General features: G+C 41.8%; 1 protein-coding gene across 1 annotated transcript in view; it reads left to right on the top strand.

The window, feature by feature from the left end:
* The window catches only part of LOC129699760 (lutropin-choriogonadotropic hormone receptor-like), a 149,783-nt gene that overhangs the window by 92,972 nt on the left and 38,273 nt on the right, over positions 1 to 18,538 (top strand). Inside the window, exon 3 of the mRNA XM_055639804.1 lies at positions 7,917 to 7,991. Coding sequence (XP_055495779.1) covers positions 7,917 to 7,991 — 75 coding nt within the window. The remainder of the gene's footprint in view (positions 1 to 7,916; positions 7,992 to 18,538) is intronic.

Raw genomic sequence — 18,538 nt, 5'->3', positions numbered from 1 at the left:
GTTTCTCTCTCCGCAGATGCTGCCTAACCTGCTGAGTGTTTCCAGTATTTTCAATTTAGATTTCTAGTGTCTGCAGTAATTTTGATTTTCATCCAGCAGATACAATTCTAGCCTTTCCAGCCGCCCCTCGTAAAATAAGCACCTTCATCCCAAGCCACTGACACAGATTGTAAAAGGTTGATGCCTCAGCAATTTGCCACATGGCTCATTCCTTGGTGCCCATTTTTACTTTGTTTGCTTTCTTTTAACCACCTATTCTTTCTACCACACCAAAATGTTAGCTCCTACATCATTTGCTTTTATTATCCACAATGATCTTTGATGTGGGAACATCGAATGCTTTCTGGAAATTTTAATATTGTACATCTACTGACCCCCTGTTATCCACAGCATGTCATCTCCAAAGAACTCCAATAAGTTAATCAAACATAATTTCCATTTTCACAAAGCCACATTGACTTTAATTGTTCCTTTATTACAATGCCTTTAATAATATCTTCAAAATGTTTAAGAGATGGCTCTTACGGAAGAAGAATTTAATCTTTCAGGGGAATGTACTTTGAAACTGCTTGCCACAGGATTCCTTGTGTATCATTAAAATAACAATTAATAGATTTAAAGAAGAATCAAGGGTTATGGGGGAGGGCTGGAAAGTGGTCTTGATAAATATAGGACCAGTCATGATGTTAATGATCAGCAGATACGAATGATACCATTCATCAAACTAAACTTTGAATCACTTATTCATACTCCATTTTATGTGGTCTTATTTTCCCTTCGTCATATGTTAAGATAACTGGCCTGTAGTTTCCTACTTTCTGCCTCCATGCATTTTTGAAAAAGAAGGATATTTTTACTATTTTCCAATCTACTGCAATAATTAACCCAATGCACCTACGATCTCACCAGACATTACTTTTAAGATCCTAGAATGAAAACTGTCAGGACCCAGAGACATGCCAGCCCACAGTTTCAACAATTTGTTCAGTATGACTGAATGTGTGGTAGGTAGTGTGGGACTAGGGGAATATAATTGTTCGGCATGGACTTGTAGGGCCAAGATGGCCTGTTTCCGTGCTATAATTGTTAATATGGTTATGTGACTATTCTGGTGAATAATATTTTCCCAGGTTCTTCTCTATATTCCAATTTATGATTTACAGCTATTTCTGGAATGTTACTTGTATCTTCCATAAAGAAGACTGATGAGAACTCTCAGCTAGACTATCTTGGCCATTACTGATGATTTTTTTCCCCTTTATACTCTGGTCTGTACTACGATTTGTTACTATGAAGGAGTCTTTACACCTCTCCCATAACTGATGTTTTGCCTTTATTATTTCTCACCTTCACATGAACAACTTGCATATCCTGTTTTTTTCTGGTTATCATTCTCTAATACGCAAAAAAAAAGATAAATTAACAGACACTCATCTGCCTTTTCTTCCTCACTTTATAAGCTCCTTTATAGTCATGTACACTTCAATATTCAAGTACCAATATATTCATCTGTAGTCATAACTCCATAATTACACCAGATTATATTTATACATTTCTATTTGCATTTGCAGTCATCTGTTTTGTTTTGAATGCTACATGCATATAGATAGTGATTTCAGTTTTGTCCATTCATTATTTTGAAATCTCTACCATTATTTGTTCATTTACTCTTGGAGGAAGGCATACTTGTGTCTTGCAACTTGTTTGATCTTAACCTTGGGTATTGTTAATGGTATGTTTGCACGTCCTCCCGAAGAAACACAGGAATCCACCACATTTTTTGGTTTGTTCCCAAAGATGTGTTAAAAGGTTTTTGGTCTGCCAAGGCTGAGAGGATTAAAAACATTAAAGGCTGAGAGGATCTCCTGGTTGCTAACCATTTCAACTCCCCTTCCCATTCTCATACTGACCTTTCTGCCCTGTGCCTCCTCCATTGCCAGAGTGAGGCCACATGCAAATTGGAGGAACAGCACCTCATATCTTTGCTTGGGTAGCTTGCAACGAGGTAATTTGTTGGCAGCCAGATTTCCCTGGTCTTTTCTCACCTCTGGTGCTTCCCTACTTCAGTAAATTGTCTCTTTTTTGTGTTAAAGACTTTGTACCCTCTATCCCTTCAAGTCACAGTCTACCACTTCCAAGTTTTCAAGAGAAAGTTAGATTTAACTCTTAGGGCTAATGGAATCAAGGGATATAGGGGAAAAGCAGGAACGGGGTACTGATTTTGGATGATCAGCCATGATCATATTGAATGGCGGTGCTGGCTTTAAGGGCTGAATGGCCTACTCCTACACCTATTTTCTACATTTCTATGTTAATACCTCATCGCATCTTTACAACTTTAATTCTTTTCCCCAACTATTTAGAATCCTCCCCAGTTTTATGGATCACTAACATTCTCGTTAAAGCATGGCTCTGTTGCAGACAAACCTGGAGGTATAGTTCTCACTTTCTCAATGCTACATCAAAATATTGAACCGCTTACTATTCCAAACATGTGCTCCCTCCACCATGGAGTATATTCGCAGCTGTGTGCAAAGTCCACAAAATGGACAAAACATTCTCACTTGCACTCTTTTGAACAGCATCTCCTGTCAAATAAGCAGCATTGTCAAGGACTACAAGACATGCAGGTACAAGGTAACAATACCACCTGGAAGTTCCATCCAAGAAAAAACATTCATTTGTTTATGCAGCCTCACCTTAATATATTCATTTGTTTCATATCAATTAGACATTGAGATAGCAAATTCTACAATCTACCCTCTTTCTAGGTATCGGAGATTCTGCTAAAATGACAGTTAATGTGTTAGAAACTATCATCATATATTAATAATGTCTAGTTTTAGATTTCTGCAGTAATTGGAAAAATCTCTAGAGATTGACACAACCAAACTCTTTCACGATTTAAATGCCCATTTTCCCTGTTTGTTCAAAACCCACCTGCAGAGCCAAATTCTTTCCATTTTCCATCTAATGAACACATAGAAATGATTTTTAAATAATGGCAATAATATGCTACAAATGCTGCACACAATCTTGGCTCTGCGAGAAAGGCACCTCAGTTCTTTTCTGGAGGGTGAGAAGAGTAGAGCAGTAATGGCACAACAAGGCACACAACTCTGGGCTCCATGTTATAAGAAAGATATTGTCAAGCTTGAAAGGGTTCAGAAAAGATTTACGAGGATGTTGCCAGGACTAGAGGGTCTGAGCTATAGGGAGAGGAGGTTGCGTAGGCTGGGTCTCTATTCTTTGGAGTGCAGGAGGATGAGTGGTGATCTTATAGAGGTGTATAAAATCATGAGAGGAATAGATCGGGTAGACACACACAGTCTCTTGCCCAGAGTAGGCGAATCTAGGACCGGAGGACATAGGTTCAATGTGAAGGGGAAAAGATTTCATAGGAATCTGAGGGGTAACTTTTTCACACAAAACGTGGTGGGTGTATGGAACAAGCTGCCAGATGAGGTAGTTGAGACTGGGACTATCCTAACATTTAAGAAACAGTTAGACGGGTACATGGATAGGACAGGTTTGGAGGGATATGGACCAAGTGCAGGCAGGTGGGACTAGTGTAGCTGGGACATGTTGGCCGGTGTGGGCAAGTTGGGCTGAAAGGGCATTGTTTCCACTCTGTATCACTCTATGACTATGCCTCTAAGTGAAAAGTAAAGCTTCGATCATCATTTTCTTTAAAAAATGAACAATCCAGAGGTAAGTGATTTGCAGAGCGCTTTACACAACTTGCACTTCACAGGCAGTTTATAATGTCAGCTATACCTTTAATCAGATTATTGGCTTATAATCATTCCTTCAATCACTCATTCTATTATTTTAATACACTTCATCAGATCAAGTCATGTTGCCAGTTTCTGATGGCCGAGCCATTACTAAAACATACAGTTCACTGCAATTTCCTGTTGACTAATTGTTTAATTAAATAATGTTGACCAAATAATTCTGCAGCAGCAGAAAAGGTGTGTGAGACATGCAGGACGCATTGGACCAGTGGGAGTGAGCAATAATATTCTGCTGACCTTGGCATTGTGCAGAAATTAGCACTTGAAATGTTAAGGAAAATAGACACAAATGCTGGAGTAATTCAGTGGGTCAGACAACATCCCTGGAGAAAAGGAATAGGTAACGTTTCGGGTCGAGACCCTTCTTCAGACTAAGAGTCCCCTGGGGAAAGGGAAGCGGGAGGTATAGATGGTGATGTAGAGAGATATGGAACAATGAATGAGAGATATGCAAAAAAGTAACAATGATAAAGGAAACAGGACATTGTTAGCTGTGGGCTCAATGAAAATGAGTTACAGACAATGTTAACATGCACAACGATCATCACGGTATTTACTCCAACACAAGCAAGCAGAAGAAGATGGAGGTTGACCTGAGATGGAGTAAGGATTGGAGCTTCAATTATGACTGGGAGAAAGATGGATTTAATAAGGGAGAAACAAGGACTTCTCCTTCTTACTGAGTCCAGACAGAAGATTAGAAGTTGTTCAGCCAGAGCTGAACGCACTTCTCGGCATCTGCACACAATGGTGATTGTCTTGCGCTCCTTGTGCTTCTCACGTGTGGTGGTGGAAAGATTGGTGAAAGCAGGGCCGCGACATGAACGCTCTTTCCTTGACCCCAACAAGGACATAACGTATAGGAAGAAGGACTATTGGACATTGGGATGAAGTTCCAATTACTTTTACTTTGTTAGTTTTGTAATTGGTGGGTGGACGTGGCTTGGATTACCATAACTGAAGCCTGCAGTCAGGGTCAAGTATGAGGTGGAGGAGTGGGTTATGATTGGAAGGGTAAGTATTGATCACGTCAAAGCGAAATGCCCTTTTCATGCCTAACACCTAACAAACGTCAGTTCGTAGCATTGGTCTGCATAGGTTTTTAGATATTTGGACAGGATCATTTAAAATTTAGACCAATAGGCATCCCAAGCAAAATGAAGTATTTCTACATGAGTGAAGATGCCATCTACAGCAACAAAACATGTGCTAGTTGCATCCAAACACATAATTGATACTGGTAAATATCACTGAAATGTTTGGACATTTGACACAAAGGAATAAGCAGAAAACTGCACACATCATGTCTTGCATGGTAGGTATCCGATCTGGTTCAATGATTTACTGCGCTACTTTAGTGCAATTTTAGACCCGCACTTCACACGGTGTTCATGGGATTTGTGCCATTCAATTCAATCTTGGCTGATCTATCTTTCCCTCACAACCCCATTCTCCTGCCTTCTCCCCATAACCCCTGACACCCATGCTAATCAAGAGTCTATCAACCTCGGTCTTAAATAATACCTAATGACTAAGGGTAACACCCCCCCCCCCCCCCCCCCCCACTGAAAGGTTATCTGGTAGGATGATAAAATCAAAAGAGATTGATAGACATTATTGGGTATTGATATTGGATTATTTATGTCATGGGTACAATGATACAGTGAAACATTGCCTTTGTGTTCTGTCCAGTTAAACATCAATGATACATGAGTGCAATCAAGCCATACATAAGTATAAAAAGCAGTGCTAAGCGAAAAGTACCAGAGTGCATAATATAGTGCTACAGCATTATAATGTTAAGGGCCTGTCCCACTTGGCCGTCATTTGCGCGTAATTTACACGACATCATTTACGCGTCACGATGCACGATGTGCGCATTGTGACCCGCACGTGATGCGTGTATGGTGCGCATTACGTGTGCATGGTGCGCGATGGCATAGGCAGTGACGCACGGCTGCGCGCGGCGTTGCAGGATTTTGTGATGTACAAAATCTTTGCACGCCATCTGCTTGACGCACAAATGACGGCCAAGTGGGACAGGCCCTTTACAGATACAGAGAAAATGCCTGGGAAGAGCTTTCAAGTTTTTATATCTTCTGCCCGGCAGGAGAAGGGAGAAGAGTAATGGCTGAGGTGTAAATGGTACTAGATTTTGATGACTGCTTTCCAGTGGCAGCTTGAAGAGTAGATGGTTTGTGTGATGAACTGGGCTACATCCACAACTCTGCAATTTCTTAAGGGCTTGGGCTGAGCTGTTCCCAAACCTAGCTGTGATGCATCTCACTAGGATGTTTTCTAAAGGACACTAAGGGAGGCTGGTAAGAATCGTTGGAAACATACCAAACTTCCTTATTCTTCTAAGGAAGTAGAGACATTGCTGTGCTCTTTAGCTGTAGCCTCAATGTAGTTAATCCAGGACAGATTGTTGGTGATATTTACACGTAGAATCTCTCAACCATCTCCATTTGCCTCCATCGATGCTGACTGGGATGTGCATACCACCTCATTTCCTGAAGTCAATTACTAGCTCCTTCACCTTGCTGACGTTGAGGAAAACATTGTTGTCTTGATACCATGTTACTAAATCCTCTATCTCCTTCCTTTATTTATTTATTTTTAGTAAGTAAGTAAGTAAGTTTTGTTTATATAGCACGTTTTAAGTCAACTCGCATTGACACCAAAGTGCTTTACATAAATTAAATAATAAGTTTCCATACAAACCATAGAAAAAGGTTAAAAAAAAATAAAGAAAATGGACACAACACATTTTAGAGTTCAACACAAACGTCCCCCCACAGCAGAATCAAACATTTCCACTGTGGGGAAAGGCACCAGAAAGTTAAGTCCTCTTCCTCTGAAACACCCGAGGTCGGGGCCCATTTGTGGCCGTGCAGCCAGTCCGATGATTTTCAGGGCCCTCTTGCCATGAAGATGGAACTCCAGCGTCGGGTGAAACAATTCCTCAAGTGGCTGGGAAAGTCTGGAGCGGCTGCCTCCTCCCCGGAGACCGGAGACCGAGGCACTCGTAGTCCTCAGTCCGCGCCGGTTGGAGCTCCGACCCCGGCGAACTCAATCCCAGGCTCCGCGGCGCTCAAAATCCAGCGCCGCCCGCGGCTGGACGCCCGCAGCCACAGCTCCACGATGTTGGGAGTCCGTGGCCACAGCGCTCCGGAGCTTACCGCACGGCGACCCGGTAAGGCATCGCCCGCTCCGTGACTCCGCTCCGTGATGGTGTCCTTGCGCTGTGCCGCCGCCGAAGCTGTGGTCCCGGCCGGTCCCGACAGGAAACGCCGCTCCATTCTCGATGGTAGGCCGCGAGGACGGGGCGAAGAAGCAGTTCGGAGGAATGCTGCCTCTCCGACCAGGTAGGGGACTAAGAATTAAAGTTTCCCCCTTCCCCACCCCCACCCACCACATAAAAGACCTCCACTAACATTTTGGACAGGACTTAAAATTTAAAAAAAGGTGAAGTTTAGAGATACAGTGTGGAAACAGGCCCTTCGGCCCATCGAGTCCGCACCGACCAGCGATCCCCACACATTAACACTATCCTACATACACTAGGCAAAATTTACACACACACCAAGCCAATTAACCTACATACCTGTATGTCTTAGGAGTGTGAGAGGAAACCGAAAATCTCGGAGAAAACTGAGGTGGTCACAGGGAGATCGTACAAACTCCGTACAGACAGCGAACATGGGTCTCCGGCGCTGCAAGTGGTGTAAGGCAGCAACTCTACCGCTGGGCCACCGTGGCCGTCCCCTTGTTCCTGTTCTCTATCTTGTCATTGTTTGAGATTATTTTGTCGAGGAGCAAAATGGTTTTATCTGGAAGTTTCAGTGGATGGCAGAATATATTTCCTATTCCTATTTTATAAAAATAACCTGTTGAATTTGTTTTCTTCACGAAACACCTCCTAACTCACTGTCTGCATGATCAACTGAGCAGAAAAATATCAGTGGATGGACATCCTGTATTCTTAATACATTTTGATAAATATTTAAAATATCTGACATTTTGGAAAGTAATTAAATATTGACATCTATGGAAATATAAGTTGTTCAATTTGATATATTATAATTTTTAAATCATCTCATATTCTTGCAATAACAGCTGGGTGTTACAGAATGAAGCTTTGGAGAATATTGAAGAAAACACTTTTGTCAATCTACCAAAACTTAATGAAATGTAAGTAAATGAAAAGGTAGCTTTTGGTTGAGATTTAAAAATGTGTTGTATTTGTGTGGCTATAACCTTTCTTGTTAGTTACCAAGTATTAAGCTTTCTTTACATTACTGTTTATTTGCAGTGAGTTTACAGTGAGAACAATGTGGGCTAGAAATGATTTTGCTTGGTGCCTCATGTGGTACTTATATGAACATTGGACAGAATGTATTTTGTTCAGTATGGACTGGACACTGATCCTGATGTTTCATTATCCGTAGCTAAGTATCCATAGGCAGTGCATTTATCTAAGCAGTCATTGAGAAATACATTGGGAAATTTCCAAAGTTAAATTTAATTTAATTTTTCTGTAGCTTTAGATCATAAAACCAGAAGTAGCAGTAGTTCTGGACCAGGACCATGTTGGAGATGCTGCTGTTTTTATTTCTTACCTAATTCCTTAATAATGTTTTGCTTTTTGTAACCAAGTTCTTTTCTGCTTTGCAAAGAACGCCCATTACAAGCAATTAGCTACAGTTGAAGCTGTTTTGATGTCAGATCAGCAGCTATAAGCATAAAGTGACTGATTCAGCTGTGAGCAGAGTGCTTGGCAACAGCATGGATATATAAAGACATTACAAAATTCTCAAAGATTAAGTCTCCACTGTGACAACTTCAGTTATAATTAGTTAAGTTGTAAAAATATCTTTCTATATTTCATCCCTCAGTGCAATTTAAAAAATGCTTCTTGTTAATATATAAACCGTATTTCAAAATGTTCTTATTCCCTATAAATATTTACTTTGTCCTTTTGTATCTTTTAACCTATCTTTTATCTATATAATTTTCAATGAGCAGAAGCTATCTGCAGCACAACATTTGACTTATTGTGCCACTGTCCATCTTTTCTCCCCATGTGTTGCAACTTCCCCCTATCATTCTCATGGTAACATTAATCTATTAAAACCATTAACTTTCAAACCGTTAAAAAATTGGTACTAGAGGTTACAAGTTCCTGCAGTCTAAGGAGAAATCCCATAGCATTGAATGACATGTGCAACACTTCTTCTTCCCTAGTGAGATTCACAAGAGCAGGAGATCAGAAGAAAATAGCGGTAATAGTAGGTCAGTCAGCGCCTCAAGCCTGCTCCTCAATGCAATATGATCATGGCTAATCTACCAGAGGCCTCGACTCCTTTGTGTCAGAATCCTATCACCCTCATTCTCCCAATCTTTCAAAAATATATCACCCTCCACTTTGGATACTTCTAATGATCTAGCATCCACATCTCATGGGGGCAGAGAATTTCAGAGAGAGACTCCGTGAGATTGTGTAGAAAAATCAAACACGATATCAAATGTAATCTGGAACTAATTAATATTTGGACAGACATGATAGTGAATGTGTCAACTACCTGGTTCGCTCATGAGTAAAGAAATTGTACATGACCAAGTGAAGCTTTTATTTCACATTGCACACATCCAGGGCTATCATGCTTTGGATTCTCTAAGTATTTTGTCACTTATCTGGGTGGTAGCTAAATAATGCTGGACATTATTGCTGACGGTAAAGGTAAAGTCTTGACCTTCATGCTTGCTACATGATCCACTTACACTTTGTGACCTCTGCCAATGACCTTGGACCTTCAGTTCTGAAGCTCATGTCTCCAAGTGGCAGACAAGCCTCCAGATGATGTCCCTGCCCTGGGCTCTGTTCCAATAGGATCATAAGACACAGGAGAAGAATTGGGCCATTCAGCCCATTGAGTCTTATCCTCCATTTAATCATGGCTAATCCATTTTACCTTCAACCCCATTCTCCTGCCTTGTAACCTTTTATGCACTTCCTAATCAAGAACCTATCAATCTCTGCTGTAAAAAAATCCAATGGCTTGGTCTCCACAGCTGTATGTGGTCATGAATTTCACAGATTCACCACTAAAGAAATTCCTTCTCACCTCCATTCTAGTTTCATCCTTTTAATCTGCGGTCTTGGTCCCTTGTTCTTGACTCTCTCATTACTGGAAACATCCTTTCCATGTCCACTCTAGGTCTTTCATTATCCGGTGGGTTTCAATGAGATTCCCCTCATTGTTCTAAAGTCCAGAGAGTACAATTTAGTTTACTTTAGTTTCGCTTATTATTGTCATATAAAACATATAAAATGATAAAAGGACTGGACAAATTTGATGCAGGAAAAATGTTCCCAATGTTGGACGAGTCCAGAACCAGGGGCCACAGTCTTAGAATAAAGGGGAGGTCATTTAAGACTGAGGTGAGTAAAATCTTTTTCACCCAGAGAGTTGTGAATTTATGGAATTCCCTGACACAGAGGGCAGTGGAGGCCAAGTCACTGGATGGATTAAAGAGAGAGTTAGATAGAGATCTAGGGGCTAGTGGAGTCGAGGGATATGGGGAGAAGGCAGGCACGGGTTATTGATTGGGGACGATCAGCCATGATCACAATGAATGGCGGTGCTGCCTCGAAGGGACAAATGGCCTCCTCCTGCACCTATTTTCTATGTTTCTATGTCATGTATCAGTCAAGGTGCAGTGAAAACCTTTTTGGTGTGTGCTATGATCCAGTCAGCGAAAAACCATACATGATTACAATCCAGCCGCCCATAGTGTACAGATACAGGATAAAAAGTTATAACATTTAGTGCAAAATAAAGTCTGAAGGTAGTTCAAGATAGGCTTAAAGACAGTTCAAAGGTGTCCAATGTGCTACATGAGAGGTCAGCACCACACTCTATCTAGTGAGAGGACTGTTCAATAACAGCTGGGAAAGAATTGTCTCTGAATCTGGAGGTATGTGTTTTCAAATGTCTGGACCTCATGCCCGATGGAAGAGGGGAAAAGAGGGAGTGAATGGTTTGAAACTGGTTTTTGATGATGCTGGTGACCTTGCCGAGCAGCGTGAAATGCAGATGAAGTAAATGGAAGGGAGGCCAGTTGGCATGATGGTGTGGGCTATGCCCGCAACCCTCTGTAATTTCTTACTGTCTTGGATGGAGCTGTATGGAACGATAAAATGCTTTTACCTGGCGCCTCTTGCATGCAAACTCAGTAGACTATTTCTGTACACTTTGCTAACCAGGAATGTTCTTTGGTTTGGCTACACTTTACTGAACTTTATGTAAGAAAATAATTACACTGTGCGTTTACACACATGACCATAAAAGCACCTTTGAAGCTTTGCACCTTTATAATTCCGAGCAAATGCAAGAAATCTATCAATGACTTTCACGAAGGTTTCAAGGATACCAAGACAGAATTCCAGACTCAGCTAGAGTCCCAGAATAGTCACCCAGACACCTGTCAACTGTGCAAGGATGCAGGCTAGAATGGGCTAGGCTTGCATGCTGGAATGTGAAGTTGAGCAACATAACCAGCAACAATGTGCCTCTCCCCAACGAGTCCATTGTGCTGGCAGCAGGACTGGATTGATCATGTTGTGGTCGTTCTGCCCTGCTGATGCTGCCAGTACATTCCACCACTGTTCTATGCAACTGCTGCAGCCAACTTCAGTGGGGCCTTCAGTGACATTGGATATACATGTTTCCCTGGTTGCTGTAGGACTTCCAGCCACTTTCCACACCAACACCACGACCACTGCAAAAGCGCCATCTATCGCCTCCCACAGCCACCCTTCCACTTCCATGTGCCACCAGGACAATGGGCCTTTATGTCAAGATAATAATCAATATTTTCAAGAACTTATTACTCGAAAACTATAAGATGGCCCCTGAAATGTGGTGAGTCTTTGCGTACTGATGTACTAATTTTAGACTATAATCATTGCACTCTTTAACTTTTGTCTGATTGTGCTCATGCATAATATCATTTTACTGGATTGTGTGCTAAACAAAGCATTTCACTGTATCAAGGTACATGTAACAATAAAGTAACTATTGAAATATTAAACTATTATGAACTGCTTCAATAGGCTGGTCATGACACACCTTGACCCTAAGCTCACAGAGAGCCTTGACCCACTGCAGGTTGATTAACATAGCAACAGCTCGAGGGCTGGCTCTACACCTATCTCCCTGGCTCCACATTCATAGCTGGAACATCTAGATAGCCAGGACACCTCCACCAGACTCTTATTTGTTGACTATAGCTCTGCGTTCAACACCATGACTGCAACCAAACTCCTCTCCAAACTCCTGGACCATGGAGTCAGCACCCCTCTCTGCAACAGAATCCTCAGCTTCCTGACCCACAGACCACAATCAGTGAGGATAGGTGACATCCTCCACGATAATCCTCAACATCAGTGCTCCACAAGGATGTGCCACTTGCTACACTCCCTATACACTCTTGACTTTGCAGCCAAATTCTGGATCACAAACTATGACAAAGCAGAATACAGGAAGGAGGTAGAGAGCTTAGCAACACGGTTTTAAGACAACCCAATCAATCAATCAATCAATCAACCTTTATTGTCATCTTGCAAGCAACAAGTACAGTGCAAAATGAAAAGACGTTTCCCAGTGAATAGCGGAGCCTCGCACATGAAATTTAAAACGCTTCTCACATAATAACACTAAAAAAAACCAATCCAGTCCCTGATGGAACAGTATAAATAGTTAAAATCAGGTAAAAAACACAATGTTAAAATACAGTAAACCAATCATAAAAAAATGTCCGGGGCCGCTGATTTGAGTGGCCAGTGCCAGTTATTAAAGTGTCCGTGGCAGCCGCAGTCAAGTCAAGTGACTGTGAGTGCAGAGTGACTGTTTAGCAGCCTCACAGCCTGTGGTAGGAAGCTGTTTAGCAGCCTCGTAGTCCGGGCTTTGATGCTTCGATATCTCTTGCCTGATGGCAAGAGATCCAGGTGTGTGTGGAGGGGGTGCAGTTTGTCCTTGGCAATTCTCTGTGCTTTCTTCAGACAGCGGCTCTGGAACAGTTCTTGTACCGAGGGTAGGGAGACGCCAATAATCCTCTCTGCTCCCCTCACTACCCTCTGCAGAGCCTTCCTGTCCGAGCAGTTGCAGGTGCAGTACCACGTATTGATGCAGTACGTGAGTACAGACTCCACCGTGCCCCTGTAGAAAGTCCTGAGGATGTTGGTGGGGAGTGAGGCCTGTTTTAGTTTCCTCAGGAAGTGCAGTCGCTGATGGGCCCGTTTGACGGTCCCAGTGGTGTTCCTGGACCAGGTGAGGTTGTCCGTTATCTGCACACCGAGGAACTTTATGCTCTCCACTCTCTCCACTGCAGTGCCACTAATGTTGAGCGGTGTATGCTCTGGCTGCGCCCTCCTGAAGTCGACAACCATCTCCTTAGTTTTGTCGACATTCAATTCCAGGTTATTTTTGCCGCACCAGTCCACCAGTTGTTCTACTTCCTCCCTGTACCTTGTTTCGTCATCTCCACTGATGAGTCCCACCACTGTAGTGTCGTCCGCGAACTTTATGATTTTATTGTCCCTGAATCTGGCAGCACAGTCATGTGTGAGCAGTGTGAACAACAGCGGGCTGAGCACACAGCCTTGAGGGGAGCCGGTGCTCAGCGTGATCGAGCCTGAAGTGTTCTTGCCAACACGGACTGACTGCGGTCTCTCTGTCAGAAAGTCCAAGATCCAGTGACACAGGGTGGTGTTGAGGCCCAGCAGGGTTAGTTTCTCCACAAGTCTCTGTGGGATGATGGTATTAAACAACCTCTCCCTCAATGTAGGCAATGAAGAGCTAGTTATTGATTTCAGAAAGTGAAGTGGTCCATGTCCCAATCAGCATCAATGATACTGTAATGGACATAGTCATGAGCTACCACCAACAATCTGGCCGGGACCAACATTGAAGCTATCGCCAAGAAACCACACCAACGCCTCAACTTCCTCAGAAGACCTAGGAATGTTAGTGTGCTTCCAACAGTCCTTACCAACTTCTACAGATACACTACAGAAAGCATCATATCGGGATTGCTTGGTTTGGCAATAGCTCTGCCTAATACTGCAAGAAATTGCAGAAAGTTGTGGACACAGACAAGTGCACCACTAAAACCTACCCCACCCCGACTCCAGCTCCAACTCATGCTGCTTCAAGAAAACGGGCAACACAATCAAAGACCACTCACAGCCCAGTCAATCTCTCTTCTCCCATCTCCTAATGTGCAGAAGATACGAAAGCTTTAAAGCACATATCCCCAGATGCAATCTCCCAATTCCGTTAATCGAATGAATGCAAGCAGGATTAAGGAGAATCCCAAAACAATAATGGAAGCAGCAAAAAATGGCTGCCCATCTGCTAACCTGTACCAAGTCATGTTCACCTGTCGCTCCTGTGCATTATATTTGTCCTAGAGCTCTACAATCCTCCATTTCTGAGTTCCTCTGGATGGCCCACTTCTTCCTTGAGTAGAGGCCCAACCATTTTAAGTCCACACTCAATGGCCTGGTTGGATTTGTTTTAACATTTAACCACTTCTCCATCAACTCCACTCACTTCCTCCAGGCGAAGGGAGTAGCTGTGGCCTAGATATCTATGCCTGTCTTTTGAAGCATATGTGAAACTGGTTTTGTTTCGGCCGACTGCCTAAACTCTTTCTCGGCTACATTGATGACCGCATTAGCACCGTTTCCTGTACACATACAGAACTGAACAATTTTATCACTTCTGCTGCCAATTTGCAGAATAATTTGCAGTAGAAATGCTTCACATTGAGTTTGTGTTAGACTTTTGATGAAGACTCACATGGTAGGCTGGTCCAGAAGGTACATGAGATGCAGCATCAGGTGACTATTGAGGGGTATTTTGCCGATAGGAAGTGTATTAGGATTGTTAGTTGGACCACTGTTGCTAGTCATATATTTATAAATGACCTGAGTTGGAATGTTGTTGGCTTTGTCATAGAGCCATAGAGCACGGAAACTCATGAACTCGTCCAGGCTGACCAAGATGCCTCATCTAATGTAGTCTATTTGCCAACATTTGGCCCATATCTTTCTAAACCTTTTCTATCCATGTACCCGTCCAAGTGGCTTGTAAATGTTGTTATTGTACCTGCCTTAACTACCTCCTCAGGCAGCTTGTTCCATACACTCACCACTGTTTGACGGAACATGTTGCCCCTCTGATCCTGACTAAATCTTTCTCCTCTCACCATAAAATAAACTGCTTAATAATCTTGCAGAAAATTGTAAGTAGTGGTTGAGTAATAAAATTAAGTCGTAGACAGCGAAGAAGATGTGAAAGGATATAAGTAGACCTCTTCCCTGACTCTCAGTCTGAAGAGGGTCTCAACCTGAAACATCACCTATTCCTTTTCTCCAGAGATGCTGCCCGTTCCGCTGAGTTCAGCATTTTATGTCCATCTACAAGTAGACCTAGATTAACCAAAAAGTTGGGCGGAGTGGTAGTAGATGGAAAATGACCTACCAGTCTCTGGTCTCCGCACTGTGACAATGAAACCCAATGCAAGTTTGAGGAAGAGCACCTTAGCTTCTATCTGGATACGATGCAGCCTGCAATATTTATTATTCAATTCTACAACTTCAGTTAACTTGATTTCTCAGTCTGGAGCTGTCATCCATCTGGAATATTGGCTCAGCTTGTTTCTTTTTGCTTTCCTTTTATCTTTTTTTTCTGGAAGTAGACGACATGCCCTGTCTGACCTGCTGGTCATATCCTCCTGCTCTGTATTTCACAGCTTTTTCATTCTTTTGTCCATGTGCTTACTCTGTTCCCATTCTCCCATCGACCACATTATCTTATTTACAGGTCATCCTCATGGCCAACCTCCTCCCCCACTGCATCTTCCCAGATGAGGTGCCTTCAACCTGAAACGATAATTCTGACTCCCATCCCACACGTTCAGCCTGATCTGCTAAGTATTTCCAGAGTATTCTATTTTTATTAATGAGTACTTGTCCCTTTCTGATTGTAATTGCTCCACTAGTGTTGGGTGTACTTTTAACTGTATATTTAATAAACATCAAATTCCCTCCATAATCTTCTCTGTACCTTGAGTATTTTTTTCTATTTCTTTGAGGTATTCCTTGGAATCCTTCTTTGAACAAGTGTTTATCTCCTTCTGTATTATCTCCTTGCATGGCTCACTGTGAAGATCTGTTTGATTATGCTGCTATGGAAAGCCTTGGTATGTTTTGATATATTACAGGTGCTGCATTAAATCAAGTTATTGTCATTCTTGCAGATTATCTCCTCCTAGGACTTGCTTGTTGTGTGATTATTATTTTATAGTGCAAATGGTCACAGACACTCAGGACGTGATAAATGTAATTTCTGCTTACAAAACTGTAAAAATGTCCACATTTTTGCCAGTTAGAAAATGTTGACTGAGTTATGCTGAGAAAAGCAACACAATGAAACAAACATAGGCCAAGGAGTCTATATTGTTGCTTCTCTCATTCAAGGACACCTGATGAATTGTAGATAGTTATTTTCATTGTTGTCGATATGGAACCATGGTTTTACATATGGTTCTGATCCTAGGCAAGGAAATATACTTATTTACAAATATATTGGGTGCATTTATTTTTTATGTACATGGTGTATGGTATATCTAACTCCTTAAAGCTAATATATATCCCTTTTACATTATAAATCAAATAAAATAAGCTTCAGGGAGTGAGAGAATTTTTCAACTCAGCTGGCCATGCCCATGGAGGAATTAATCAGAACAATTAAGTACAATATAAGGTGAAATCTAATCCAATATTGTATCCGAAGGTAGACACAAAATGCTTGAGTAACTCAGCGGGACAGGCAGCATTTCTGGAGAGAAGGAATGGGTGACGTTTCGGGTCGAAACCTTTCTTCAGACTGAAGAAGGGTCTCAACCCGAAAAGTCACCCATTCCTTCCCTCCAGAGATGCTGCCTGTCTCGCTGAGTTACTCCAGTATTTTGTGTCTACCTCTGATTTAAACCAGCATCCTACCAATATGCAATCTATAGGTCAGCATGTTATTTTGAAGTTACTCCCACTAACTATCCCAGGGATTTTCCAACATGCCATTGCAATTAGTCCAAGCAAAATCTGCAAGGGCGCATTAAAGAAAATGGAACATCCTTAATGGTTGCAAAACTCAAATATTGCCTTTGCAGCTAATGAAAATCAATAACTGCAAATGCTGAAAATATGAAATAAAACAGAAACTATTCAGCGAGTCGGGCACAATCTACAGAGGGAAATGGACGGATAATGTTTCAGATCAGGATCCTGCTTCAAAAACGTTATCTGTTCATTTTCCGCCACAGATGCTCCCTGACCCATGTGAGTGTCTCCAACAGTCTGCTTTTTGCTGAAGCTTCTCGTGTCTGCAATCACTTGAGTCTCCAGAGAAAATAACTTTTCTTTTCTTTGCAATTATTTTGCGTGTCGGCTTTATTTTTGTTCTCATGGTTTTAAAAACATTGTATAATGTTTCTTTTTAAAATTTAATCATAATTATAGGGTAGGAAAATGGACTAAAAGTAACACGACGTTTATGCTGCATTTCGTAATGCAGTTAAGATATAAATCCATAGAACAGTCTGAACTCTGTAGCATTAATTTTGTAACAGTGTCTTACATTCACACATAGAGTGTTTGTAGCATTTTAGAACATTACGCAGAATAGGGCAGTGGCCTTTTCAGCATGTGAAGATAAACTGCATGTATTGCATAGAGTATCTTTTTGCCTTTTTAAGCACATGTACTTGCTTGTTTTTTTAGCTGACGGAAGGGATAAACTCGCTGTGTGGATAGAAGACATTTTCTGCCTCCTTCACCTTTTCCTGTTCTCCTATGGTTTATGCATTTAATCTGTGATGCTGCACAATCTCCCCAGCCCCATGTTATCCCAGTTGAGCCCAAGTGAGAGATATTGCATGATGAAATAAAGGGTCCCCTATGACCCTGGAACATGATTGTTCCTTATGAGAGACAATGAAAGGGAGAGACGAGCAACATATGTCACAGTAGCAGCTTGATGCACATTCTAAATGTACCCTTGTGATGATTGAGTAATATGGAATTGCTGTTCAATGTAAGCTTTAGTGCCACTGGGTGATATTAGTTTTTTTTTACATTTCCAGTTCCCCATTTATTTCCCCTCTCATCTTGCCCTGTGAAAGTGATGGGTCAGCCTGAATGATAGTTGCACATTTGAAGATATTTTAGCTTTGATGGTAATCGAGATGGGAATTTAAGGCACAGAATGACTGGAGCAATTCAAGAAAGCAACTCACTGCCAGCTCCTCAATGTCCAAGCCTGCACTGCTCCTCTGCCCTTTACAAAACTCACCCCACCTTACTCCTTTCTGGTTTCATGATTGATCATGAATTCATAATGAATAGGATCAGAATTAGGCCATTCGGCCCATCGTCGACTCCACCGTTCGATCATGGCTGATCTATCTTTCCCTTTCAACTCTATTCTCCTGCCTTCTCCCCATAAACCCTGACACCCATACTAATCAAGAATCTATCAATCTCCATCTTAATAAATACTTAATGACTTGGCCTCCACAGCTTTCTGTGGCAATAACTTCCACAGAGTCACCACATCTGACAAAATAAATTTGTCCTCTCATTTCTAAAGGTACGTCCTTTTATTCTTATT

Source organism: Leucoraja erinacea, chromosome 8 (assembly GCF_028641065.1).
Source record: "Leucoraja erinacea ecotype New England chromosome 8, Leri_hhj_1, whole genome shotgun sequence".
NCBI classification, from domain to species: Eukaryota; Metazoa; Chordata; class Chondrichthyes; order Rajiformes; family Rajidae; genus Leucoraja; species Leucoraja erinaceus.
The sequence above is the reverse complement of the archived record's forward strand: the minus strand, read 5'-3'. Positions and strand labels throughout refer to the sequence as shown.